The sequence below is a fragment of the Platalea leucorodia genome, assembly GCF_965183815.1.
Source record: "Platalea leucorodia genome assembly, chromosome: 6".
Taxonomy (NCBI): domain Eukaryota; kingdom Metazoa; phylum Chordata; class Aves; order Pelecaniformes; family Threskiornithidae; genus Platalea; species Platalea leucorodia.
In genome coordinates, this window is record NC_138828.1 from 9,254,256 (window position 1) to 9,281,178 (window position 26,923).

Genomic DNA, 26,923 nt, shown 5'->3' on the forward strand with positions numbered 1-26,923 from the left:
GCGGTCACTTAGCAGCTGTATGCAACATTATTTTCTTTGTACACAATCTTTTTCAAGATCGACAGGTTTATCTGGGCTGAGAGATTATTCATAAAGATGTTTATCCTCCCGTGGAACAGCAACACATAATGGAGAACAATAAAAATACACATTTGAAGAGAGCAACATCTTAATTTAGATTCCCCCACTGAAACAGAAAAAATGCAGCAGTGTGACTGAAAAGACTGCAAATGTCTGGCTACAAAGATTTGCTCCCTTTTGTGTGTGAAACTGCTCTCACGAGGTAAAATTGCAGCCTGAGATCCGGGTAACATTGCCTTCCAGTTGATATCTCCGACATCACAAATCTTGCGCCAGTTTGCTCGGTACTTTAAACAGGCATAGTGACATCAGGGAAAAATATATAGAACATTAATATGCCTTGGGCTACGAAGCCATGTACCATTTATAAAGTTCTGAAAATTGTTGGCCGTACCACCTCCTCTGAGAAGCTTCACAGTGAGCAGGGGAGACACAAATAGTCATTAGCAGCGACGACTAATTTGAACTAACCGTTGTTATGCTAAGGAAATTGCCTGAAGCTTTGGTGAGTTTACTCTCAGCCATTTATGTTTGGGAACTGAAAAATACCCAAACACAAAACAGAGAATCCAAGGGGAAGCAGGGGATCTGTAAGTCAGGAAAAGCTCTCACAAAGCTTGATGCAGGAGAGAAGTGAGATTTCATGGGTGCTAAGACAGTATGCTGACCCAACCAAAGCCAGTGAAGGCAACCTCAGCTGGGAAGTCTTCTTCACAACATTCTGACCTTTATTGCTGGTCCCCGCCAGATTTCAGTGCAAACGTGCATGACAAACACTGAAAGCTGTACAACTATTCTGGGAACTCATCATCATCCAACACTTTTATACTTAAAAGCTGTGCTGAAAATGGAGAAATATCAACCATCAGTAGAATTTGCACTGACCTCCCCTACCAAAATATAACTACTATAGGCAGCATTCAAAACTTTAGGACTATAATAAGCCTTCTGTTGAATCAAAGCAATTTCTCCAAGATAAAAAGGCTGTGCAATGGCAATTAGAGTACAACACAGCCAAAACAGAGATTTTCAGTTCAGCTTTGCAACACAACTATCTTCAAAGTGGTGCAATACCTCTCATTTAGAGAAAGAAATAACAGCAATAAGACTGAAGAACCACACTGAGAATTCTAGAAGTCCTAATGAAAATTAATAACTTTACACTTGCTGGCAATTTACCAAAGTCAAAGGCACTGCCTGCATTCGTAGGAGTTGTGCTTCTGTTTAGTCAAGGCATTCAGAATTTTGGAGGTACTTAATGTCTTTACCTAGTTTGTCTTTAGTTAGCCTTTTACTTGTGAGTGTTCACATTTCCAATGGTACTCAAAGCCTGTTGAACCTTAGCACCCTTGGAAGTTCTACAATCTTATTAACTTTAAAATTAAAACAATAAAACCATATGGCTTTTATATTAGATATCTTACATGCATTTGCATAATCCATGACTAATCACTCACATTACATATTGGTGACATCACTAAACGCCGTAAATACAGCACATATTAGTATCTGTACTTACATTGATGTGTGTGTCCTACTCACTAAAAGTAATTGCCTTGTCTATAAACTATCTGGCAACTGTTTATTCGCCCATAAAAAAAATGGTTTATGATTTTAATTCTGAGATATTTTACTGCCCACTCCATTTCTGCATCTAATCCTGACTCTACAGACTGCTTCTAAATTCATGCAACTCGATTCAATTGAAAAAGGGTTAGACTGTCACAGACTTGGGATACAGACGCACACAGAAGCTGCTAGACAGGCATCTCAGCGGAAATTGATCATACACATGTTTTTACCCCACAGAAAATGCAGAGTCATTTGAAGAGGCAAACCTTGCTAGGGAGGAGAGGCACAGTACTTCTTACGCAGTTCACAGTACAGAACAGCTCATGTTGCAGCTAACCAGGCAATAACTTGTTCACTGAGCTATTCCCTGAATACGAGTATTCCTCCAGCTGGTAAGATGCTAGGTAATACCACCACTACCACACATTTCTTGAGACAAAGATGCTTAAGCCCCACAAGAAAATCCAGCGATCTACATACTCACAAAGACTGTAAGATCACGCAGAAGCAAAAGACATGCTTTGAAACACATTCTAGGATGTCTATCTATCTGACATTCTCCTGTGCCATAATTAACTACTCACTGAAGCCTGTTGTCTATAGCTTGAGGCCTTTGGAAGTGAAGCTACGAAACTTAAACGATGCACTAGATTGCACACCATCAACATCATTCTGTTAAATAAAGGTGAGAGGAGAAGAGAGCTGCTGTGGTGCAAGGGCAAGCATATTCAGTGACTGGTTACATTCATTACACGCAGGAAGAACCCTAGCCACAAACAGGTCCCATGAAGCTAGATCCAGGAAATATCTGAAGAAAGTTTCGCAGCATGGAACCTCAAAAGGTAAAGAAAAAACAGGAACAAGTTATTTTTGGAAGTATACATCACTAACACAGGTTAGAAAAAAGAAGCCATTACTTCATCACAGCCCAGCAAACACAGGAAAGAAACAGTTTAACAGGCAAATGAGAAAGTCTGAATGTATATGAAAGAGATAACTTAGAGAAGTACGTAGCAGATGGGCTAAAATCATAAATATGTTTTGTAGGAAAAACAGTAAGAGCTCGTGATGCATGCTGTATGAAGGACAGTAGTGATACCCTATAGCAGATTTGCCTAAAGCAACCTTAAGTTGTCCCTGGTGAATATACCAAGCAATTGGTTTGGCAACCACTGCAGCATCCTCTCCCGCTCTCCTCGCAAATGGCAAAGTCTGGAATTCTACTGAACATTTCATTTTTTCTAGTGACTTTTCACACTTCATACGACATTTCATAACCAACTTTTGGCATTCTTTCCACAACTCCAAGAAACAGGCCATAACATGTTCAGCTTGGATTTAGCTGCTTTACTTGGGTGATGTGTGCTGAGCCTGAAAACTGAAAAAGCAGAGAGAAAAATATCACAACACAAAACACATTTCGTCTTCCTAATGCACTTCCTTCTTGGTATGACATTTCTCCGCTTTCAGCAAGGATGACTTAGAAGGTGATCCAAAGTCTATTGCTAGCAGTTCTACATACCTAACAACCCACATAGTACATGAGTGCGCAATCATCTTTGTATTAATGCAGAAATCACTTTACATAATTCAGGTCATTCTTTATACTGCTTGTGGGTAGCTGGAAGATACTTAATCCAGCAAAACTTCTTTCAAGGTAAAAGTTAGCCCTTCAAAGTTGTTGGAAAAGTTTGTATTTTCTAGACTGATACATTTTATCATGTGACTGTAGCTTTTAAAAACAAAAAACAAACAAGAAAACCTACACAAACAGAGCTGCCCTAAAAACAGATTTACCATCCCATGGAACTACAGCCTTCCAAACAGAGAAATCCAGGCTTTCCAACTCAAATTCACAGAATCTACTGCCAAACTCAAACAAGGCTCATTTCAGAGAAATCAAAACAGATACACTTGACTGACAGTCTCTTATGACAAGTACAGTTGTGAAGTTAAAAAAGTGTTTACAAGCCTAAATAAGTTTAGCATCTATACCCCAACTAAGCTCCACCATGTAAATTGAATTAGAAACTCTAGGGAAAAAAAACACACCTTTACACATTAACGTGAGATGTTTGCCTATCTTACCTAAACAGAGGTTACTAATACTGTACAAAAACAAGAACACTATAGGTCAAGTCTAAGACAGATTGAAAATTGGAAAGAAAGTATTATTCGTGTCATCTTGTGACAAGTGCATTATAAATACCACGGACTGGCAAGAAGGATGACAAAACATGCACTCTTGGCTGGCTAGACTGAGTTTGAGACTAACCATTCCCATACACTGTAAGAATGAAATTTCCCAAGAGCATTGGAAAAACACAGTTAAATTAAACAAACTGATAATAAAAACAAATAGGCTCACTCCAAATAGACTCAAGTGATCTCCAAATTTTGTCTTACTATATTCCCACCCTAGAAGAATAGAACAATATTCCAAATCCCCGTCCCAGCTACAGATGAGAAAATGATGGGGGCTGAGGCTCCCCTTCATTCCCTCCAGTGTCTTCAAGGCTTCTAGATTAAGACACCATAGAATAAGTACCTCAGAATGACCTTGAAGTTCCTGTCCAACTCACAATCTGATACATTACTAAAACTCCGGAAAATAAAGTGATGTAGCCATTACAGTTTAAGAGAGTTTGAAGCATGAGGGTTTCATTTGCAAAAGACCAGCAAGTCTTCCACCTCAGAAGCCCTTCTGTTATTAAATTTACATCAGAGTCCCAGCCCTTACCAGTTAGCTTTCATGATTCAAAAAGAAAAAAAAAAAATCAGTTTGATTCTTTTTCATGGGCATCATCAACATAAAGGTCTAAAGAACATATGAAAGTATTAGAAACCATCTAATATTGTCATCTTTTTACTCTTTGTTTTCTGTAAACTAAGGGGTTCACCATTGTAATTGCCCATTGTAACCTGATGGCTAGAAAACACCCTATTAAATTTAAAATCTGGCTAAGAAAAGGCTTCCTTCAAGCACTGCTGAGGGGTGAAACCAGTGTCCTGCTGCACTGTATGTGAGGATGGAGAATGCCTGCCAGGCCCTGTATAACACTCCTCTGCACCATCGCAGCTGCAGAAATGCAGCAGCGCGCAGAACGTACAAGGATTTCCCCTGTTTCAGTAGCTGGCACCAGAGCCTGGGCTTAGCCTCGCTGAGTGCCCCACCAAGCAGCTCCGGTCAGAGCTCTCAGGTCAGACTGCAGCGAGCGAGCATAAGTCACATACAGGATCTATAGGCTATATATTATTACTACTCCTCCTCACCCTCTGATAACAAGGACATCACTGTTCAAAAGTAAAAAAAAAAAAAAAAAAAAATTATATATATATATCTATATCTCACAGCAAGTCCAAAGCAAGATATCAGACTTTTCTTGACTGATCTGAAGAAGGCACAGCGGTCAAGGGTTTAGGTGCCATCAACACTTACAGTCTCTGTTCAAATCATACAGCACACAGTTGTTTTGTATTTTAGAGGATGAATGAATACCTTCATAAAACGAGCCTAGGAAATAAGTTCTAATGCTAAAATTGTTTATAGACTGTGTATAATGAAGATCAGATCTGTTTAAAAGAGAAGAAAAGAAAAAATCAAGGTTGCAGGCTTGGGGTAAAGGGATGTTACAAGGAAAATCAAATCAAAGTGGTTTTGGTTTTTCTTTTAAATCAAAGTTGAACAGATGCCTTCTTTTTCCAGAGGATTTCCTTCTTACTCTCAAAAAGAAAATTTCCTCATCTTTCAGCAGCACACAGAAAAGATATCAGCATTTTAATGGTGCTGAAGTGATCGACTTCAGACCCTTTAGTTACTGGATTCTACGTCAAAATCAACTTAACTGTTTAATCTGAGCCCTAAACCAGTTTTACAGGCTCACTTGCATTGCACTGTTTCCAGTCCGCACATCCACGGTCTGCACAGCCTGCCCAGCAGACTGAAACCCACAACCCTATTGAGAAGAAAGCTAAAATTAGTCTGGCTCCATGAACGCTCACATGCCATAATCATCAACAAAACCCAGCCTTTGAACAGGTACCTCTACCTGAGTTTTCACAGACTTCTCCTAATTGGAGAAAATTACATGATAGTGTTTTGGGTCTTTGTATGCATTAGCAATAGCAGACATGCTATCAGGAATCACCTTTGATGGCTATATGAGCACTCTGGATCACTGAAATATACTGACTTCCTTCACAGCTGCTTAAGTTAGGTCAAAAAGTTTTGCTCAGCAAACACTACGCAGCTACATAACCACCCTTTCTTCATCAGATCACAACTAGGTAGCTCCTTCTTGCATGGCTCTCTGAAAATGCTCTCTAGAGCTACAGCTTTATTTTCTGCCATATACAGCAATTCACTGCACTGCCATCACACTTGGCCTTCTGTCCTGATGCCACTGAGCACATTGTAAAGTTTTATTCATAAAGGCAAAAGGGCTTTACCAAGAGTTTTAGGTTTGAAATGTATGTATACAAAAGGGCAGTCATCTAGCTTATTTTGTTGCTGATTAATTTGCCTTACTCTATATAAAATAAATATTACACATGATTTTTTTTTCAATTTCTTCTGTATACACATTACCTCAAATGACCATTTATAGCTCATTCTTGCTATGCAAAGCTTCTTCCCTGCTATTCTCTCATTTATGAAGTGATCTTTATCTCCATTTTCCTTCTGAAGCAGTTCAGAAGGAACTCTCCCCCCTTTCCCTCTCCCACTTCCAGCAGTTACCAGTAAGAGATTTCTCCAGCACTTAGAAGCATTACCATCACTTAGACAGTACATCATGACCAAACTTAAAATGCAGAAAGAATTAAAAGCCAAGAATGTTAATTATCTGTCCATCTCTATTTGCCTGTAGAAGAAGTGTGGTAAGGAAAACAATAAGAGTAGCAACTCTTAGTACAGAAAAAAAAAAAGTTAAATTGCAAACCAAAAAGGTAGATCCTATATCCTATCAAAAAGGTAGGCCACATACAGTCAGGTACAAACTTCTCCACTTCAGGGGAATTGCTCCTGCACCCACGAGATCATAACCCGGCTCAAGCAGCATTTTCACCACCACAGAAACCATCACCACCATAAATGAAGTCCAATGTAAATTTAGCCTGATTATTTCAAGGTTGAAATTGGTTCTCATTAGAAAGCTAGGAATCATGTTCTGGAGAGAGAGAAAGAGGTGTACTTTACAAGACCATTTGACAAACTCAGAGAACCAGAAAAGTTTTCAGGCGCAGATGAAACAACTGACATCTCACACTTGTCTGCTTTTTCTAGTTTTATCACCCAAACTTTACCTCCTCCTGCAAACCTGGCTTCCTGACCTACACATCTGGGTATATTTTACATTCACTTAAACCTATGTAGATTGAACAGACTTACTCCAAATCTAGACTCACATAACGAAGGAGGATTGGGCCAAGCATGTAATTTAGCCACCAATTTCATCATTTCTAAAGTTAGCCTTGTTCTAGCTTAAGCATAAAAAGTAACTAATACATAATAATTGCTTTATAAATAACCAGGATTATATCAAATTTCTCATATAGCAGTCTACATATTGTATAAAAGCATTAGAGTCACAAAAGCTTACACAGGTTTTGTTTATAGCATTAGGTACTAACAACCTTAGGAAGCGGCTAAAAAAAGGAGAACCTGCAGTTTAGACTTAGGTGTATAATGTACTCGCCTTATGTTTTTGTCCCTTTATCAATCCCTTTAACAAAACTCAGACTTGAACCTTACTGTAAACACTTACACACACACTTCAAATAACATATTTTGTAGAAATCAGTCTAATCACAGGCAAAAAGCTAAGTATGTTGCTGAATGAGGCCTAAAAGAGTCAAGTAAATAAACCTAAAAACAACAATATAGGAGACGCATCTCAAAAACAGAAACTTTGGATCCTGTAACATAATGTCTAGTGAAAGAAAACATCCCACATCACTAACTCATATAAAGCCCACATCACAAAGAAAACTGTGACGGTATTTATTATCATTTATTTTACGGAACTGATTTACTCTATGTGCATTGTACAAACAACTTATTTAAACTGTTAGAACTTTGCTTTTGTTTCAAGTTTCAGCTGTTGCAGTTCAGATTCTTGTCCCTGGTTCTTCTTTAAACCATCACATGTTCTTTATCAGAGATAATTCTGTTAGCTAAGAAATAGAATTGTAATTTGAAAGCTTGATAGCAAAAGCATCATTTCCTGTAATCCAAGACATGACTTAACCATTAACACACAAGCAAAAATACCTAAATCATTTGGACGTCGTGTCGTGAAAGGAATAGATTTGCTCTTGGCTCCTCAACTGAGTCCTAACAACTTTCTTGGCAAATAAGCAGTGATCAATTTGTCAAAATTAGTTGTTCCCAAAATGCAGCGACACTAAATATTTTATCTCACTGCCAGTGGGCACTGACGTTTTAAATCTTAAATCAAATGCTACAGCAGACCTAAAAAGCATATTTTCCCTACAAAAGTACACTCCAAACACCTGCCATTAGATCATATGCCGTTCACTATCTAACAGCCAAGGCCTTCATCCAGTCCCACCTCACCTTGTTTTCTTCTATGTATTGTGCTTACAATACAGAGAATTTGTTTATAGTTCACACTTCCCAGAAACAGCCATTAAAGTAAATATACAACTCCTCCTGTTTCACAGGAGCGCTATGCTCCCTTGCAGGATCTGAATTATTCCTGTGCTACGGACTGAGATGCTGAATAACTGTCAAGCAGCACGACTGGTGCCATCCTTGGCTAGCCATGGGTGCCGTTCCAAAGGGAATTTTAAGAATGGTTACAGGCAAAGTTGGTAACCCACCATAAATATTACTGTATTATGAGCTAGCAGCCTATAAATCCCTTCTCAGTGGCATATCCCTATGGGAAAGGGCATGCAAGCTTCCATATGGTGGTAATACATCATGTGATGTTTTTAAAAGGCGTACTATAACTCGGACTTATTTACTGTTCTCTCTCTTCGTATCTGTAAACAAAGAAAAGCCTAAAAGGTTACATTCCTTCCTAGTCCTTGCTATGTTATTTAAACGAAGCTGAAAGTTTAGCCACATAAACATCTGTCATCTGTACTTAATTCTTGGTACTTTCTCTTTCTTCTTCTTCAGAAAATTAAATGTGCAGATGTGTCTGACTAAATAAAAGGGGGGCTGAATCATCTCATTTTTCTGCCAAAGTAGCAGAAATAATAATAGCTAAGAGTAAGGGGAGAATCTTAAAAAAGAAAATTACTACAAAAAAGTTAAGCATGCTGAACACTGACCATATCCTAAATAGGCTTCCTCTATCTGCCACCACACATAAAGCACAAAATAAACTAAGATACCATTTATTTTTGGTTTAACTCATAAAAGAATTCAAAGGACATCAGCCAATTTGTACAAATCGTATCTAGGAAAGGACACATACAAAAAGCTGTTTGAACACGTGCTAAGGAACAAAATCAAATTATTCAAATTTTCTTTTTACTTTTTTCCCCCAGCTCTGTAATACAATCACAAAGATTCAAAAGAAAAATGGTAGATTCCATTAATAAGCAAACCAAATAATGGGACACATTATGGGACACAATCCTCCCTTCCTGCCACTTCCTCTCTTCAAAGTAAACCATTTGTTCTTTAATTTATTATTCCCTCTTAATTTGATACAGTGAGGAAAAGGTAGCAGTCTACTAGAACAACAGGAGACACAAGAATCATAAGAAAATTCAAGTTGGAAGGTACCTCAGTGGGGCTCTAATCCAACCTCCTGTTCAAAGCAGGCTCAGCTCTAAGGTCAGACCAGGTTGATCCACCCAAGTCCTGAAAACCCCCAAGGATGAAGGCTGCATAGCCTCTCCGAGCAGCCTCTGCTGCTGCCTGACTGTCCTCAGGATGAAACAGTTGTTCCTTATACCCACTCTAAACCTCTCATTTCAATTTATGCCTGTTTATGCCACTATAAGAAGTCTAGCTGCATCTCCTCAATAATCTCCTCATACATACTAGAAGGTTGCCTCAAAGCCATCTCTTTTCCGTGCTGAAGAAGGTAGCTCCCTCAGGGTCTCCTCACAAAGCAACTGCTTCCACCACCTGGTCATCTCAGTGGGCTTCTGCTGGGCTCCCACTTATTAATGGCTTTCTCATATTGCTCAAAACTGGATACAGTATTCTAGATGTGGTCTAACGAGTGGCTAACACAGCTTCAGCCCCCCTTGTCTGCTACCAGGGCATTGTAACCATTCTGCGGTTAGATCTGCAGGCGGAGAAGAGCCTGCCCGCTCTTGCCAGAAGTCACATGCTTCCAGGCTCCCTCGTTTACCCCACATGGGACCTCAGCCTCCAGCTGCCCCTCCTTCTGTGCACTTTGGGGGCTGAGGCTCTCTTCTCTGAAGAGTCTCTGTGAAGACCACATCAAGCTCTTTTTATCACCACTGATACCTCGCGGTTTGCTCACCCACTCCTGCAGCTCCTTAACTTCGCAACACAGCTTCTCACCCAGCACACACCTCCCACCCTGCTCCAGCTCCAGGCTGAGGCACCACGCATCCCTGCTGCCCCGGACCTGGAAAAACGCCTCCTCCCTTGGAAGCCTGGTCTGAGTAGAAGCCTCTGTTGTGCCAAGGGCCGGCGCTCCGGTCGGTGCCGGCGGGGACTTTGCTCTGGGGCGGGTATCACACAGCACAAGCCACCGCTCCCGAGCGCTGCGCTGCGGGACCGGCGGGGCAGCCGCACGGCTCTCCCCTCGCACCAGCTCAGCCACAGCCAGAGAACGGAACTGCCGCGCGAGCGGCGAGCACCAACGGCGGGCGGGACCGCCGCGCGCCCCCGCCCCGCCAACTGCCCACGGCCCCGCGTGCCGGCGCTCCCCGGGGAGCGGGCGGGCGAGCGGGCAGCCGACCGACCTGCAACCCGCCGCCGGCCGCCTCGGAGCCCTTCCCGCCAGAGCGCGAAGCCGCCCGCCCCGGCCAACGGCTCCTCGCCTCGCGCGCGCCGCAACGGTCGCTGCCAGGCAACGGCCACGCTCGTGCTCACCGCCACCGCCCCACGCGCCGGCCGCCCCGCCCTCTTGCCGCGGCCGGGCTCCGCCCCCAGCCCTCGCCTCGCGCTCCGTCTCGCGAGAGTTGGAGTTCCCGCCCGCGGGGCCGGGGCGGCGGCGGGGCGCGATGGCGGCGGAGCGGGGCCGGCCCCGGGCGGAGCGTGGGGAGGCGGGTCGGGGCCAGAGGGTGCCGGGCCGCTCACCGGCACCGCTGGGCGCCGCGGGGAGGCGTCAAGCGAGCGGAGCTCGGCTTAAACGGAGCTTCCGAGCGAAGGAGCCGGGAGCCACGCCTGAGCCGGCCCCCAGCGCTGTGTTCTCAACAGCTCTGACTGGAGCGCTGGCCGTCGGCACAGAGGGCGGCGGTCTTGCCGGGCAGGGAGGAGAAGGGCACTTTTCAGGACACTTTTCACCCCCTCTGTCCTCCTGCCATGTTTCCCGTGGGAAAGAGAGCCTGACGTAGAGGCGAGGAGAGGCGCAGCACCTCGCAGCCAGCCTCTTCAACTGGAGACCCGAGCCTTCTGCTGGATCGTACCTGGAGGCACAACCAGAGAGACGGCGTGGCTTTCTGAACGCACGCGCACCCTGAAATCTAGCCTGACGTCTTAAGTTGCAGAATTTACTGGGCAGAGACTCTGTACACCCATCCTTCTGCAAGGGAATTGCCTGCTGACAACATTGAGTATAGACATATAGATGAGGCATTTTGCCCTTACTGACTCTTAAAGCTTTATCTCATTTTTTCAGACCACTTTTAAAACTCCCTGACCATTTTACAGTAACAAAACTGCGTGTTTCTAAATTTCGGCTTCAAAGGTCGGTCATTTACATAGATTTGTTTGTTCTAACCCAGCTCCAAGTGAGCCTTTAGCCCACTAACACAAAAAGGTGGCTTACAGATGCCATAAGAATATTTCAAGTGAAGAAATCCTTCATCTGAACCCAGATGGGAATAATAAAAAGGGGTAATAAAGTCGATGCAAGGTATTTAATGTATCATCACTGCTGTCAGAGCAGGGATTAATTTGGCTAAAGAGGGGAACAGGGTACCAAATGAGAGCTTTCATTTGGTTTCCATAGAGTGCTGTGTCTCTGGAGAAGGTGGAAGGAAAGAGCAGAACGTGATCCCATGCTCTTTGAGCACGTAGGAGCTAACTGTTCATTCTACTCCTCCTTTCGAATGAATTTAGGAACTTACTTAATGTGAGGAGAAAACACAGTTCTTCATATGAGCAACTGGCCAGTGACACACAAATCAAGGCTGTCACGGCTCCATTGGCATGGAAAGAATATCCCTGAGAGCTGTGGTTCCTTTTTATAGGACAGGCAGAGAGGAGTGTAACAATAGCCCTTAATTAGGTGCAGACAGAGAATTTGCTTGTTTTTCTTTTCCATCCCTGGAGGCACAAGGCAATAGACTTTAGCCAATGAGTTTATTTTTCTCTCACTCAGATAGGGTGGTTTGAGGTGAGACGGGACTTTTTAAGTGAGCAGTCTTGGACTATGAGATTATGCAAGGACTGTTAATTTTGAAGAGGCCGCAGAAGACATTTTTGAAGACAAGAAAGAATAGAAAGACCAGGGACCCTGACTCCCAAGCTCTAGCGGTTCATGGAGGACAGGGAGGACGATGCCTGGCTACCTATTCCTGTCCTCTGCCCGAGGTTACCATCCCCACCCCAGAAGTGGCAGAACAGGTGGTCCATCTACTCCTCAGCTGAGGCAGTTCAGGCTGTCATGTTAATGCAGTTGCCATCAGCTCCAGTTTACATTACTAAGTGAGACTGAACTACAGCAGCAGAGAGCTCTGATTCATGATCCCTGCTGGAGTTCGCTGCCGTGGCTAAAGAGATGGCCTCCCCCACAGCTGCTCAGCCAATGCGGCTACATCTCGCAGGGATCATGAATCAGAGTCCGGCGGGGAATAGATTAGGAAAAAGATGACAGGAAATAGGGAAAAAGAAGAAAGAGAATAAAGAAGTGAGAGCAGGAAAGGAAAGAGCATTAGTAGACAGAGGAAGGGTTATTAGTGTGCCAAGAGTCAAAAAAAAAAAAAAGGGATAGGAATTTGTTAGGGTATTTCTCAAAAGCCTGAATTTAGAGGCGGCAGGGAGACAAGGCGCCTCACATCTATTAATACCTCAGAGTTATTGATTACCTTCAGGCTTGATTTCAGACAGAGTCAGTAACAAGCTGTGTAAATCAATTACAATTATGGAATTCTATAAAATATGGTCAGCAAACTACGTGAAAAAGCTTCCATCTGGGATTTGGACATGCCAGCCTCTGGGATGAAGCGGGGTTACACCCTAAAGAGTTAATAATGTCAGTGTGGAAAAGGTTATTACCTGTCTGTGTGGGCAATTAAGAAGTGTCCAAGGGATGCACAGGAGAAATTAGCACCTCCAAAGCGTAAGGCAGCAAGCAATGGCTTGGTAGGAAGAAAGGCAAAAAGCCTTCGTGCTTGAGTTAATGAATGATAAATTAGCAGGTCAGGGGGAAATCTTTCAATTGAAATGATTCAAAAGGCGTATAGGGACCAAACACAGAAAAGGAGTCCGTCAGCTTCGGGCTCCGTTCAGTGAATGTAACCTGAAGACATAAAGACTTAGTGGAAACCAGAGACCTCGGTTATAAATGCTGCCAGGCATTTGCCAACTTGGCGGTTGAGTCATATGCAGTAAAGGAAACCATCAGATCTGAATTAAGTGCTGCCTAGGCAGTATGGGGTGGGGTTTTTTTCATGTCCTTCTGTTCATCTCTATCTACAAGTTTGCACATGTGCCATCTGTTCAGGATGTGTAAATAAATACTTACTTACTTTTACCTTAACGCTTGTTAGGAGTTATTCCAAAGAGAGTTGAGCCCTAAGGCGTTTCTTTCCTTGACCATGGCCATCCCGAAAAACTGCGCCTTGGATACCTGCGAGGTGACCACCAAGCCCTACATGCCCCCATACACCCACGTGGTTCTGGGTCTCTGCATGCGACAGACTCTGCTTGAGAGCTGGCAAAAGGCGCTTAGAAGGAAAATGTGTCTTTGGGTGGCCACTGGTGGCCAGGAGAGCTCTCGGGCATGTGACAAGACAAGGGCTCTATATTTCGAGGGTCTCATGGGACATGAAACTGCAATAAAAATTGAAACTGTGGTGAAGAGGGGAGAGACTTACGGCATCTGCTGCATCAGAATGTAAAAATTCCATGTACTTGGTGGTGCCAGAAGTCAGCCTCAAACTGAAATAGTCCAAAGAATTAGAACTAGCCTTTCTGCGTTACAGCAGACAATTAAAGGCCAGAAATGAGAAAACCAGAGGCAGCTAAAAACGCAGATAATAAAGAAGGCAAACAGGTATCACAAGAAGCAGAGCACAGGAGGTGAGCGGGACTGACAACCACAGTCAGTTGGCTGAGATGAAAGGACATAACCAGCAGAACAGGAGCAGCTTTCCAAATCACACAGTCCGTAATTCACACCGCAAAGACGGATCCTTCTGACAGCTTGTGCAGCATCCACAGAGTAGCGAAAGACTGTTAGGTATCTGTTTTATTCTTCAAGCTGAAAGGAAGAAACTTTGTCCATTTTTAACTGTGTAGACCAGGCAGTGTATCAAATTACACACCGGTTAAAAATATTTTATGAAGATAATTTTTAATTACTCCAGCAATGTACAGCCAACAATGCCAGAGCTTCAAAGAGCAGTTTAAGTTTTGTGTGGAAACATTTGCTACATGGCATACCTGTGCCAAGAAGAGGATTGAGATCTTATGTGGTGGGAGATGAGGCAATTATTGTTCTCATTAAATTAATTTGGGCCAGGGTATCCCAAATCCTCAGGAAACAGTTGATTTAAATGCGGGGAGGATGACATGTTCGGCACTAATCTCTCAGGGGGGGAATAAGAGAAACTTCAGGATCAGCAGATAGGCAAGGGAGGGAGTAGTGAAATAATTCCCACGTGCAGTTCCCATCCCTTAAGCTCTCCATAGAAAATACCCACAGTAGTACCTTGGAGTACTACGACTCTGAGTACAGCAAGATGTAAAGTCGTTGTGGCACATGTTGCGCTGTGCCACGTGTTCAGTCAGCAGGGTTAGTGTCAGGCGGGCAGGCAGCTGCTGTGACCGGAGAGGACATGGCAGCAAGGAACAGGTTGTATCAAGCTGCTGGGGAAGTGGAAACCCCTGCACTGATGGTAAGAACAGTTCTCCGCTGGGAAGGTAAAGAGGGCCAGCTGGGGTAGGTAAAGGGCCAGGGAAATTTCCATTAAAAGAAAAGAAAAAACCAAACCGAAAGAAGTCAGTGTAACAGAAATGAAGTAGTGGGCATTTGAGGTAGCCTGGAAAATGGAAAAATATATAAAAAACCCCACTCTTTAAAAGAAGATAGCTCTTGTCACCTTGAGTGCTCTGAGTGAGGTAGTCTGGGTTCTGCATGGTCAGTACTAGAGGGGAGCTGTAGGCCCACGAGAGATGTGGGGTGGGGAGGAAGAGGCAGGGGATTCTGCCCGAGAAGCGGTGTTTGCCAGCAGTCCGGGTAGGCGGTGGGATCATTCGCTTGAGCACAGGCTGGGTCTGAGCAGTTGTTTCTGTTGCTGCTGTACTCTGCAGCCTCTGGAAATTACACTTGCGTAGTGTCACCCAGGGAAGCATCAGGAGTCAGTGTGAACCGACGCACGGTTCCTAGCTTAGCTGATTTAGCTGGACCTAGATAAGGTCTTTGAAGTATATTCCCGTTTTTCCAGCAGTGGTGGCAAGCTCTTGCAACAGCCCCATTGGCTCTACTCAGAAAGCGCAGGTCTGCTTGCGCCATGCTGCATGCAAGCAACTCACTTGCTTCCAGGTGACCCCTACAGTCATCGTCAGAGATCACTCTCCCCAGGCTAACCTGCCAGCCCCACGCTTTTGTGTCTCTGAGGCTTTTATAAAGTTAATCCACAAGCTGGATAAATCACCACTAACAGTCAGCTGTAGTAAGAACTGAATGCTCACCTACCACCTCGTGCATACGTCTTCGGAGTATGAATGTTGGCAGGAAGTAGCTATTCTCTTTCATCCGTTAGTTGCTGAATGGTATAATACAGTCTTGTTTCCCTTCCAAAAAGTGTCCTTTGTTCTGACAGTGAATTTATATAGACCAAGTAGTGACACTTTTGTACAGGAGAGTCTTAACGTTTGGGTAGTTCAGGGGCATGGCTGGAAAAATACAATTCCTGCTCAGTAAGCGCTAGCCTTTTTCTACTTCTTTCCTTCCTAAAATTTACGGTTACTTCTATCCACCTTTCATCTGCTCAAGGAAAAAAAAAAAAAATAAGGAAAGAGCCTTTTCTTATGTTCTTCACTTAAACAAAACCAGGCTTTCACATTCAAAGAGATTCATACTCTATGACCAAGATAATAGGTGAGATGTGAGTCCAAAAGTCCCCCTACTGTGTGCTTAGCATTCATGGGTGGTCGAAGCTGTAACTGAGCTACCTCACCATGGTGCAGCAAGAATTCAGAGATTTATTTTATGCAATTGGCATTCTATTTATTCTTTTTTGGTCCACTGTCTCTCAGAGCGCATTACAGGGTATTTAATCACAATATGCTGTACCTACAGCACAGTTCCACCACAGTCATTTAGCACATGTAAGGGCAAGGAGAGGGGAGGAGATGGGAGAAAAAGGAAAAGAGGTCGTTTGATTTTGTAAAATTTATTTCTCACCTGATCAAAAAAAGTTTTCTGATCATTGTGTTCCCCCTATTTCTAACTCCTGTCAAAATCTCACTCGTTGCACCTCTGCTCAGCATCTCATTCATTTTGTCTTGACCTTCTGAAAGATAACCCTTGCTTTCTAATACCCAAGTTGTTTACCCATGACATAAATTCTCCACTAATCTCACTGTCTCTTAACTGCCTAAATGCTTCATAACTGCCCTCTCTTAATTCTAAACTGCTGCAGCATCCCCTATCTTCTTGGTTCACAGGCTGTATCACTACACCTTCTGAATGTTCAGCAGCTCTACCCTTGGCCATCAAATGTAAATACTTCTTTTTACCTTCCATGTTGTGCACAACTCTGTGCATATTACGCTTCTCTGTTATAATATCCTAATCTTTTCCCAGTCCTCTCTAGTAATGCCAGTGTCTCCAGTTCTCTCCGGAGTTTTTTCTCCCATTCTGCTCTTGTTTGCGCTGTGGCTAGCCCTGTCTCGCTAGCAACCACGCGGGCCCAGTACATAAAGACCTGTTCTCTCTTCACACAAACCTTAACTCTTTCAGGAAAACATAAAGTTAAAGGATTAAAAAAATGTCCATAGTAGCTTCCTGTGCAATTTGTCTTTCTGTTTTGGTCTGTAACCTGAGGTCCAGCTCTCCAGAACAAGTGAAGCTTTCCTATGTGTGCCTTGTAGCATGCCAAGTACGTTGTCAGTACTCGACAAATAATTGCTGCCTCCACAGAATATTCTTCCTACCCAGTAGCTGATCACTGAGAACTGCATAGCCCCAGGAATTCGGCCCAGCAGCTCACCAGCAAAGTCCAGAAAAAGCAACTAAGCATTTTGAGGAAAGCTCATATCTCTCTCAGCTGCTTCTGGAACCAGAAGCAAAGACAAAAACAAAGGAAAAAAACATTAAAATAACTGCAACCAGCCTAAAATCCTCATTCTTTCCACTCCTTATCTTGGCAAGTAAGAAGCATGATAGCTTTGCCTCTCCCGCAGTTTGCTTGGCCTCTCTTCCAACCCATGGGTGTCAGCTCAAGAGTGAAGGAGTATCTAAGCTACAAACCTGTAGTGGTGGTTTATGTAGTGCATTTCCATTTGGGCACTTCAGCTTTTCTCCTTTTTTCTACAGGATATTTTTTCATTTAATAGTACCAAACATAATGGCAAATGAATGGCTGATCAGGCACATGAAAACAGAAAAGCCAAAATTAGGAGAATAAAAAACCAAGTAGGACTCACACCAGAGATTTGAGATCATCAAGGAACAAAGTCCACTAATTGCTAATTGCTTGGTGCAGTTACTTGGTGCACACTTTTACATGTGCAGAAACAAGTTCATTAGATAGATAGATAGTTGTCCTCTCGTAGGGGACAGATTTGTCCTTGTAGGACAGAAGAACAGTGTGCTGTGTTCCTTGTTCTAAGTGGCCTCTTAACAATATAAAAAAAAAGGTGACACTTCTAGCACTACCCCTGCAAAGCTCCCTTTACCCTCCCTCTGCATTCGACGAATAAGAAGGAGTGGGCGATGCCAGGGCAGAGGTAGCAGGCTCAGAGAGCTGCGGGGGAGAGGGGCTGGCACAGCTGTGAAAGGGCAAGGAGAGTCAGGCACACAAAAAATGTTGTTCGTCTATGGGTTGCTAGGTGTCTTTAAGCTCTGTATCGTGTGGTAGAAGGGCAGGTTGCGTTCTTTCAATCAACAGCCGGTATCCAATCACTGTAACATACTTATATTCGCAGCCGTGTAACAACAGAACTATTCTATGAAGCCAAAAGTACACAGAAAACTGACCGTTTCAACAGTTCGCGTTGTGTTCTCGCCAGTGAGAAGACCGCACATCTCAGGGACTGTTCACCCTGCCTCTTGTTTGGCCACACCATGGGCAGCTCCAACGTGTGCAGTTAATGTCAGGAAGATTACCAGCACAAATGCTATTTCCTTCTTGCTTTCTTTTCTGCTTGACTTGCCTGTTACTTACAGCCTGCATCAACAGATTTAAGAAGAACCTTCTCACTCAGTCTGTTCCCCATCATAATCATCACCACCATTATTGTAATTACTTCACCCCCAAAGGAAAAAAATAAAAAAAAAAACCAACCTGTTTTTCTGGGTAGAAAAAGATATCTCAATTCAGCAGCACCCTGATTTGGTTATTATTGCACAACAGTCAACAAAAAGATAACTTCATGGACTTAAAAAAGCATCACCAACTGGAAGTATCCCAAGTAAACGTAAGTTGAGACCACTCACAAGCCCGTATGGTTTACAGAGTAAAGGGTGGTCAGAGCATTAAATCCAGCTTCTCATCTTGTTTATCCCAAAGAGAAAATTCAATATATATCTAATTTCTGTTCATTTCATTTTCTAATAAACAAGGAACTAATGCACTGACTGTAAGCTGGGAGGAAGGAACATGCAGTATTTCAAATGCAATGAAGCTTGAAGAGGTTAGTTTGATGGAGATTGTTCCATACAACTGTATGTGGCTGAATTTTCCAAAACGTAACAAACAGCCAGTGAAATGAGTTTGTATCCAGATACGCTTGGCTCAGCAGGCTGTGGTTTAGCCCCATAGGTAAGCTCAGATTTGACGTGGGTTAAAATAAAATAGACCTTGGCGACCGGTCGTGGTAACTGAAATCTTACTCTTGGAGGACTGGTTAAGAGGGTCCGGATCCAATTCTTCCACAGTCACTGCAGCTGGAACAGAGCTGGTCTGTCAGTGCCTAGCTCCATCAATCCTACGTGTCTGATCTGTCCGAGTTTCGCTAAGAAAACAAAGTAAGGGAGCCCTGAAATGCAAAGACATAACATAAATAAAAAAATACATTCAGGTTCCCAACTGTCCACACAGTCTCAAGAAAGTGCACCTATGTTATATTACTCAGCATGTGGTTTCAATTGTAACAACAATGCGCATTTGTTCAACTGCACGCTGGCTGCTAACTGCACTACTAGCCGTGTTTAAATACCGCATGGCCTGCGACGGCCTCTCAGGGGTCTGGCATCTGCCTGCTATGTTATGGTCGCTATAATCTTCTAGGTTACCCAAGCAGCAGACCCAGACTCTTTGATGTCATGAAGGCATATTTATATACAGTACGCATAGACTGTGTATTTTTCATAAGGTAGAAGGTCCAAGAAAGAGAGTACTGGGCAAAAAAGCAAGCAAGAAAAAAAATAGTATCTATCTAGGTCTTTCCGTTCCCTTTGCGTTAGATTTACTGAATTAACTGGATAATTATTTTACACTACTCTCCTAGAACTGATTTTGAGTATTTTTCACTCATTTTTACAAACGACTGCTCCTAAAAGTTGCCTTGCCCTGCAGAACTGATTGCACTGACTTGCACTGACTGTCACTGAGGAATTTTTTCAGAAATATTTGCTGTCACCAGGTTTTCTGATAAAACATTAACATTGGTGGTTTCCAGATTTTTATCTTCATGAATTTAGGATATTGCCAACATTTTCACTAATAACTGCTGGATCTTTATAGAGGGGAGACAAAGAGTAGAAGTCTGTAGACCTCACGAAAAGGCATACCCAACGTACAGCTGCAGTGCAGGATTTCACAAGAGAGGAGGACTGCATCACCAGCCTGCTAGGAAAAGAATTTCACCCATGTTTTCCAGGTGTGCTCTGCTCCTGTCTTACACCATTACAGGCCTTTCCTAAGCTAGGTAGTGCTTCTAATGAAGCTTCTCCAGATGCTTCATTATAAACATCCCTTTACCTTACATATAATTTTTTGCAACTTGTGTTTTGAATGAAATCTTGCTGCTATGCATTTGTCTTCAAAAATCTCTTGACCTCACATTTTGGAACGGGGACCTGAAATTAAACAATGGGATGACCACCATATGTGACGGTATAATTAAAAACAGCACTACGATGCCTGCTCAGGAAAGGGCCAAATTAAAGCTCATCTCCCTCAACTGTGACATTTCCTAACATTTAAACACTGGGAGTTGTAATCTTTATAATGTTATAATTGTTATAATGTAAAACCCATAATTTTACAGGGGCAGGGAAGAGAGGGTTATTTACAGAGTGAAACAGTGTGAACTAGTAGTTCAGGACACTTTTTTTAACCCCAAAAACAACCTCTAAAGGTATCCTTCTCCGATGGATGCATCGCAAAAAGTCAGCATGGAAAAAGTTCCTAACGCAATTAGAATTTCATTGAATGAAGCCATTAAAAGTTTCATAGAAGAAAAAAACAAAACCCAAACCTATTTAAAGATTTTATGCCCATCTCTACTGTAAAATACTCCATGCTGTTCTTCCTACCCCGCAGGCTTCGGGCCTCCTATGGCCACCACAATGGAGCCAGGCTTTACAACCACACCCCAGGCTCTCCTGGTGCCAGCTACGGAGCTGCACAGAGATGGTCACACAAGTGATGCTCAAGGAGCTCTGTTTATATTTAGACTTAGGCCAAATGTTTCCAGTGAAAGCCCCAGAAAAGAAGGATAGGTTTAAAGGTTTATTCGCATCTGAAGAATGTTCTCTTTGTAACGAAGAGCATTTTTTTTCTGTAAGAGCCTTGAATATAGAGCCCAAATAGAACACGAGCTCTTATTTTGCTAACATTTCTGTACTCTTGAGATGTAAAAACATAAACTTGAGTCATGATGAAGTATAAACTGTACCAACATGTGAGATTTAAAAAAAAAACAAAAAAAAAAACAAAAAACAAAAACACACCCCAGGAATTTCTTACTGCTAGATTTCTCTTCGGTTTACTCCATGTATTTTTTCTACCTCAACCTGTCTTCTAGCAAGAACCCTTTCAGTCTCGGAAAGCTTACAGATCTGCTGGAGGGTGGGGGGCTAGGAGAGGGTGGGGAGGGGGGGAAAGGACCGAGGCGAAGGTTCATTATTAATGCTAACAAATCCGCTGGTTGGGATTACATATTACAGATAAACCCCCCCGAGGGATGGCCAGTGAGTCCATGCATATGGTGGGTGGTGGTGTTATCTTCTCAGATAACTGATGATAACAGGGCACTCAAATTGCTCTTGCACTGGGTGAAGTGGCTGGTGGCGGGGTTAATATCCAGCCAGGGTGAAAAATGAACGACTAGCGATTAGAGGAACCTAACTCTTTCTGTTATTCCTATTGCTTTAACAGATGAAAAGAGTAGATATAAATTAACAGGTCTTGGCATGTCCAGCAATACTGTCATTCAGCCAAGCCGACAGTTTTAAATAGCCCAGAGCTCTGTCCGTGTTTTTCCTTTCTAGGTGGCTCATTGCACACCACAGCCAGGCGCTGCTGCGTCTGAGTTTGAACAGGAGCTGTGGCACGCTCAGCGTTTCTGAAAGTCAGGCTTGTTTTTAAATACCCAAAAAAAGGATTGAGGAGCTGTAGTTTGGGCCAGTATGTTTTTCGATCCTGACTTAAATATCCATACAGGCAAACAGAAGGGAAACAATGGGGAAAAATCTTCTTACGGGGAATTGTGTTACTGCTTTTGAAGTTTGAAGGGAGATCGATGGCACAGGCACCTCAGGATGTGGTTCTGCATTGCACATCTTTCAAGTGACAAAGCCATTTTAAGACACTTCTACCTCCAGGTATGCCAAGACACTCCAGAGAGATCACTGCTTCCTTAGTTGTAGCAATCCAAGCGGGTTTATGCCTGGCTAAGATGCCAGGTAATATGCTTTTGGTTTTAGTCTTTTTCTGTCTTTTAAACCACATTATTTCAAAGATGAGGATATGGGTGGGGAATTGTAATAGCTTAAGCCAACACAAGACAGTACTGCTTTCCCAGTGGGTAGCCCACTCGTGCGACTCCTGCCATATGCCCACGTGCCCACTGTTGCTCTTGCGTTTTCACTAGCAACCGTAACTTCACCAAAAAAAAAAAATCTGCAACAAAGAGCAGTTTTCAGTAACTGGAATACATTCCCCTACTGTGAGGGTTTTATATCCTCTCTTTTAACAAATCAAGCATCTGTGAAAAGCAAATATTGCAATTTTTCTGTTTACTTACTGCGCTAGTCTGTGGGTAGTTCTTTTCTTGTGCATATCAGCACCACTAAAAAAATATTTTACATCTTCTGTAGCAAAAACTGGCAAGAAGCAGCAAGGGCAGCGTGATGTGGCAAAGAGCTATTACAGTGTCTCAAAGAAAGAGGAGAAATGCAGGAATTTCAGGTCAACCTTGCATCTCTTCCCCATACGGTTCTGTTCCTGAAAATTTGAAAGGTACATTTATCCCCTCCTAGAGCCTCAACAATAAATTGACAGTATACTTGGCCATGTCCATGCCCATGTAAAGCCAAGACAACCTTAAGGAACAAAGAAAAACACTTTACAACCCATATTTGCCTCCAAACTAGAAGAGCTTATTAGACTTTTTCGCCTGTACAATATATTATCTAAGCATCTCCTGATAGACTTGGTCAGTAGAGCTTGAACTGGGGTTTGTTATTCAACATGTTGAGTGATAGCTCTGCATTTCATTGTCCAGGCAGTTAGAGAGGTTTGCGTGGGTTTGGTTTTTGTCTTTTGACTTCCTGAGTAGTAAATTAGCAGTGATCATTCTCGACAAACAGAAAGTGCATGAAAATTAAATCTGTCTGCTTCTAACAAAATAAGGAATAAGAGAATGGATCCAACAGAATATTTCATTTGCTAAATACCACTTACACCCAGCCCTGGTACCCCTCCAGTGAAACCCTGGTTCGGCGCAGTGGCTCAAAGCCAGCTGCCTTCCTGCTGTGAAGTCCCCGTGCCCTGGCTGGCCGGCCAGAGGGTCTCTTTTCCTTGGTCGGGTGCCAGCTGACCAACTGCAGTTTGCAACATATGCTTGCAGTTTGCGTGTTTCGCATGGACCTTTCAGTTCTCCTCTCCGTGAAGAGCCAGCCAGATCATAAATTTATTGATTCAAGCCAAATTACATTTCTCCAATTGAGAAATTTACTATGATTTAGCTTTTAACCTGTAGCACTGCTGTAGGTACAAATGATACTGCATCAGCTCATTTAAAACCGTACCTACATTGACAACTCCTAAACGTAGTGTGCATCTCCATCTTCTCCTCTGGATTTTTCTCACATTTATTCTCTGTTGATAAAGAGAGTTTTCTGGCTGCACAGTACTTGAAGTGTTTATTCAATAGCCTCAGCTGATGGTGCAGCATCCGTCATTTGTGTTAGTGCAGTGTCTTTCTTTCACAAGTAATAAAGACAAATCTTCTCACTTTTAGAGTCTCTGCTATTGAATTTCAATTATTTTTTGAAATGTCACTGTTAATTTAGAAGCAGCAGAGCAGGTACACAATCTGCCTGCTCAGTGCCTCCATTTCCCTTTAAGTTAAGAATTATACTGCCTCAAGAGGATTTGCAAAACAGCGGTTTTACATTTACTGTGACCCTCATGGCAACATTCAACAATAGTCTTCCCTGTCTTTGCCATGTGAGCCTCTAGATTAGATCAAGCATTCCTGATAATTTAATCAAGTGTCTTACCTACCTCTACTCTGACTGTGGACCATAACTATCCCATTAACCCCTCACTGCTGTGACATCCTGAGGCTTTATTTCATGAAGATAACCTGAATTGGCCCAGAGATCTGTTAAGGGACCTGCTGAGCACACAAAACATGTAACAGTTACATTTTTCATTAATGATCATTTGGAGCATGATTGATTTTTCCTCTTGGAAAACTACAAGACAACTATTTCTTCTTATCTTCTGGGAAAAAATACTACAATTTCATAGCCTTTTAAGCTTAAAGCCTATCAGATGAGATAGTAACTACGGAGTATTTGAGCATCCTTCCTCTGAAAGGAAGCGATGACGATTAATCTGTGAGAGCAAAAATATATTTTATTTGACTAAAACTTATCACAGGTAATAAAACTTCACTTAGGTCATAATCCGCTATTTCAGAGAGAATACCCAGACTGTTTAAATACTGAATTAAGAATTCATCTTGAATAAAAGCTGAAACAGCTCCACTAAGAGCTGAACCCAGAATGAACATAGAATCATGGAGTCGTTTAGGTTGGAAAAGACCTTTAAGATCCTCAAGTCCAACCGTTAACCCAGCACTGCCAAGTCCACCACTAAACCATGTCCCTAAGCACCACATCTACATGGCTTTTACATACCTCCAGGGACGGGGCCTCAACCACTTCCCTGGGCAGCCTGGTCCAGTGCCTGACCACCCTTTCAGTGAAGAAATTTTTCCTAATATCCAATCTAAACCTGCCCTGGTATTTCCTCTTGTCCTATCACTTCTTACTTGGCGGAAGAGACATCCTGTGATATTTCTAATACAGTACTCTTCTGTACTAAATACCATGCTATTGTAATATGCACAGATTTCTCTCTCATGTAATTAGGAAGCATTCTTAAACTCTCTATTTCATAGTTGACAGGGATCCTTTTACAGTGTTTGATTTTTCACCATGTTTACTTTTGTCGAAATGGGAGTTCAACTACTAGAATTGTTTAAAACACTGGGGTTTTTTCCTTTGTTGAAAATTATAAGGAAACAAAAGCAATCCTTTCAGAAGTGGTGTTCTCACAATAACCACGGGGGATATTTTGGGTCTATCAACCCACTTTTTAGTGTTATTTAAGTCACATCCCTGAAGGTTTTCTTATGTTTTGCATATAGTTCATAAAACTTTTTCTCCAGATACATGTTCAGAGATGAAATTTGCTTGGTTTCAGTCTGGAAGTATAAACCATCAACAAACAATGTAATACTAATGTTTGACATTAAACTGCTGTTCTAGTTCACTATTTTCACTGACATGCTCAGTATATTTTTTTTAACTGCTTTTAACATTCATAGTCTATTTCTCTAATCAGGATCAAACAACTCTTCTTTAGATAGGGGGAGGAGTGAATATGTGGCAATGCTCAAGTGCTAACTCTGCTTGCTCTCCATGTCTCTAAAAAGCTAAAAATAGTCATAAAATACCTATTACTGCTCAGCCTTTCAGACAAATATCTGAAAGGCTGCACCATCTTATTACCAGTAGGAGCAGGAGATTTTTGAGAAGGTTTCTGTGAAACAGATTTGAAGAGATTTAAAACATATTTGTTGCTTTATAGTTTTCTAGGCACATAGATGGAGTTTGACATTTGACAGAGTTGCAATTCCTAAATTTTACATTTTTGACATTTTTAAGCACCAGCACATGAAGCTATCTCATCTGGGCAACTGAAAATCTTTTTATGCTCACATTATACAAGTTCTGAAAATAGGCACATATCCATGACATGTAAGAACACAGCAATGAGTCCCACCTGATGATGCCTTTTTTTTTTCCTAGCATAGAAAACTTCCGCCAGTCTTTTCAGGCGAAATAGCAGAGTAGATTACTTACTGCTCAAAAAGAACGTAGTAGCATCCAGGCAGTCTTTAGTGCATTACACAATACCAAGAAAGAGACAAGCAGATTGGCCTTTGAAATATATGGAAAATATAATGCTGACAAAACTGTTACTAGCAAAATCTTTTTCTCCCTTAGCAGAAGTTACGGGTGGTCTTTGAAAAAAAAAAAAAAAAAAAAAAAAAGATTAAGAAAACCTTGGCTGCAGCTAGCTCGCTGGCAAATGCAAAACCAAATATCTGGCGCCAGGTGTGAAAGTAGCGAGGCACCCCGACCTCACGGTCATTAGAGTTTTGCAAGATTTCCAACTCAAGTAAGATTTCCCAGCTCACACCTCCTTCATCAGCCGTCATCACACTGGCTGAAATTATCTTGGCAGTGGGGATAATTATTCATCAGTTACAATAAGTGTTACAGACGTATCTGAATCAAACGCAGCGCACGGGCCGGATATACGGCTTCGAGAACTCCCACCGTGCCTGTTGAAAACTCTCCTCCGGGGGGGCTGGGAGCTGCGCCTGCAGCCAGCAAAGGCCCAGCAACAAAAACGCTCCTTCATGTTTATTTTGAATGAACTAGGATACCCACCACAGCCATGTGACTTACCACCGACTTGAATCATCTTCTAGATAACTCAGTGAGGTGGACTTGTGCAAATCCTTCACTTAAGGTCCTCATTTTCTTAAGAAATAATCTAAGCCACAGATCCGTAAGTAACCCTTCACCAGTCCCCACCCAGAAGATACAAGGTTGATCTCCAGCTCCCATGTGAGTAACAATTTATTTGCTTGTCCACCCAGGCTTTTTTGTTCCTCCTTGTATCAAATGTCACTTCAGCCCACCATCTAGGTCCCTGTCCTTCATACAGATAGCACATTGTTGGGAAATGTTTACTTTGCCATACGCCATCACGATCCTGGGATGAAGTATCAAATGATGGGCTTTCATCTGGATATAATTTATTCATTATATCACTATATTTTATATTAAAGAAAACGCACTAGTGTGAAAGTATGAACGGAAAACGCATTTTGGCTATTGAATAACCTGGAAATTATTGAAGTTAAAAGCTCTTGAGTCAGACAGAGCAGCATCATATTATTAGAATAATATGTTAATGTTTCAGTCATGCAGCCTCTGTG

The 26,923-nt window shown here is 42.4% G+C and overlaps 1 protein-coding gene across 1 annotated transcript in view; it reads left to right on the plus strand.

The window, feature by feature from the left end:
* Positions 1-14,003: 14,003 nt before the first annotated feature.
* LOC309592014 (uncharacterized protein) overlaps positions 14,004-26,923 on the plus strand; it is a gene marked incomplete at both ends in the record, with an annotated part of 97,121 nt that continues 84,201 nt past the window's right edge. Inside the window, 1 exon segment of the mRNA XM_082315038.1 lies at positions 14,004-14,054. Within this exon segment, the coding sequence (XP_082171164.1) occupies positions 14,004-14,054 (51 nt within the window).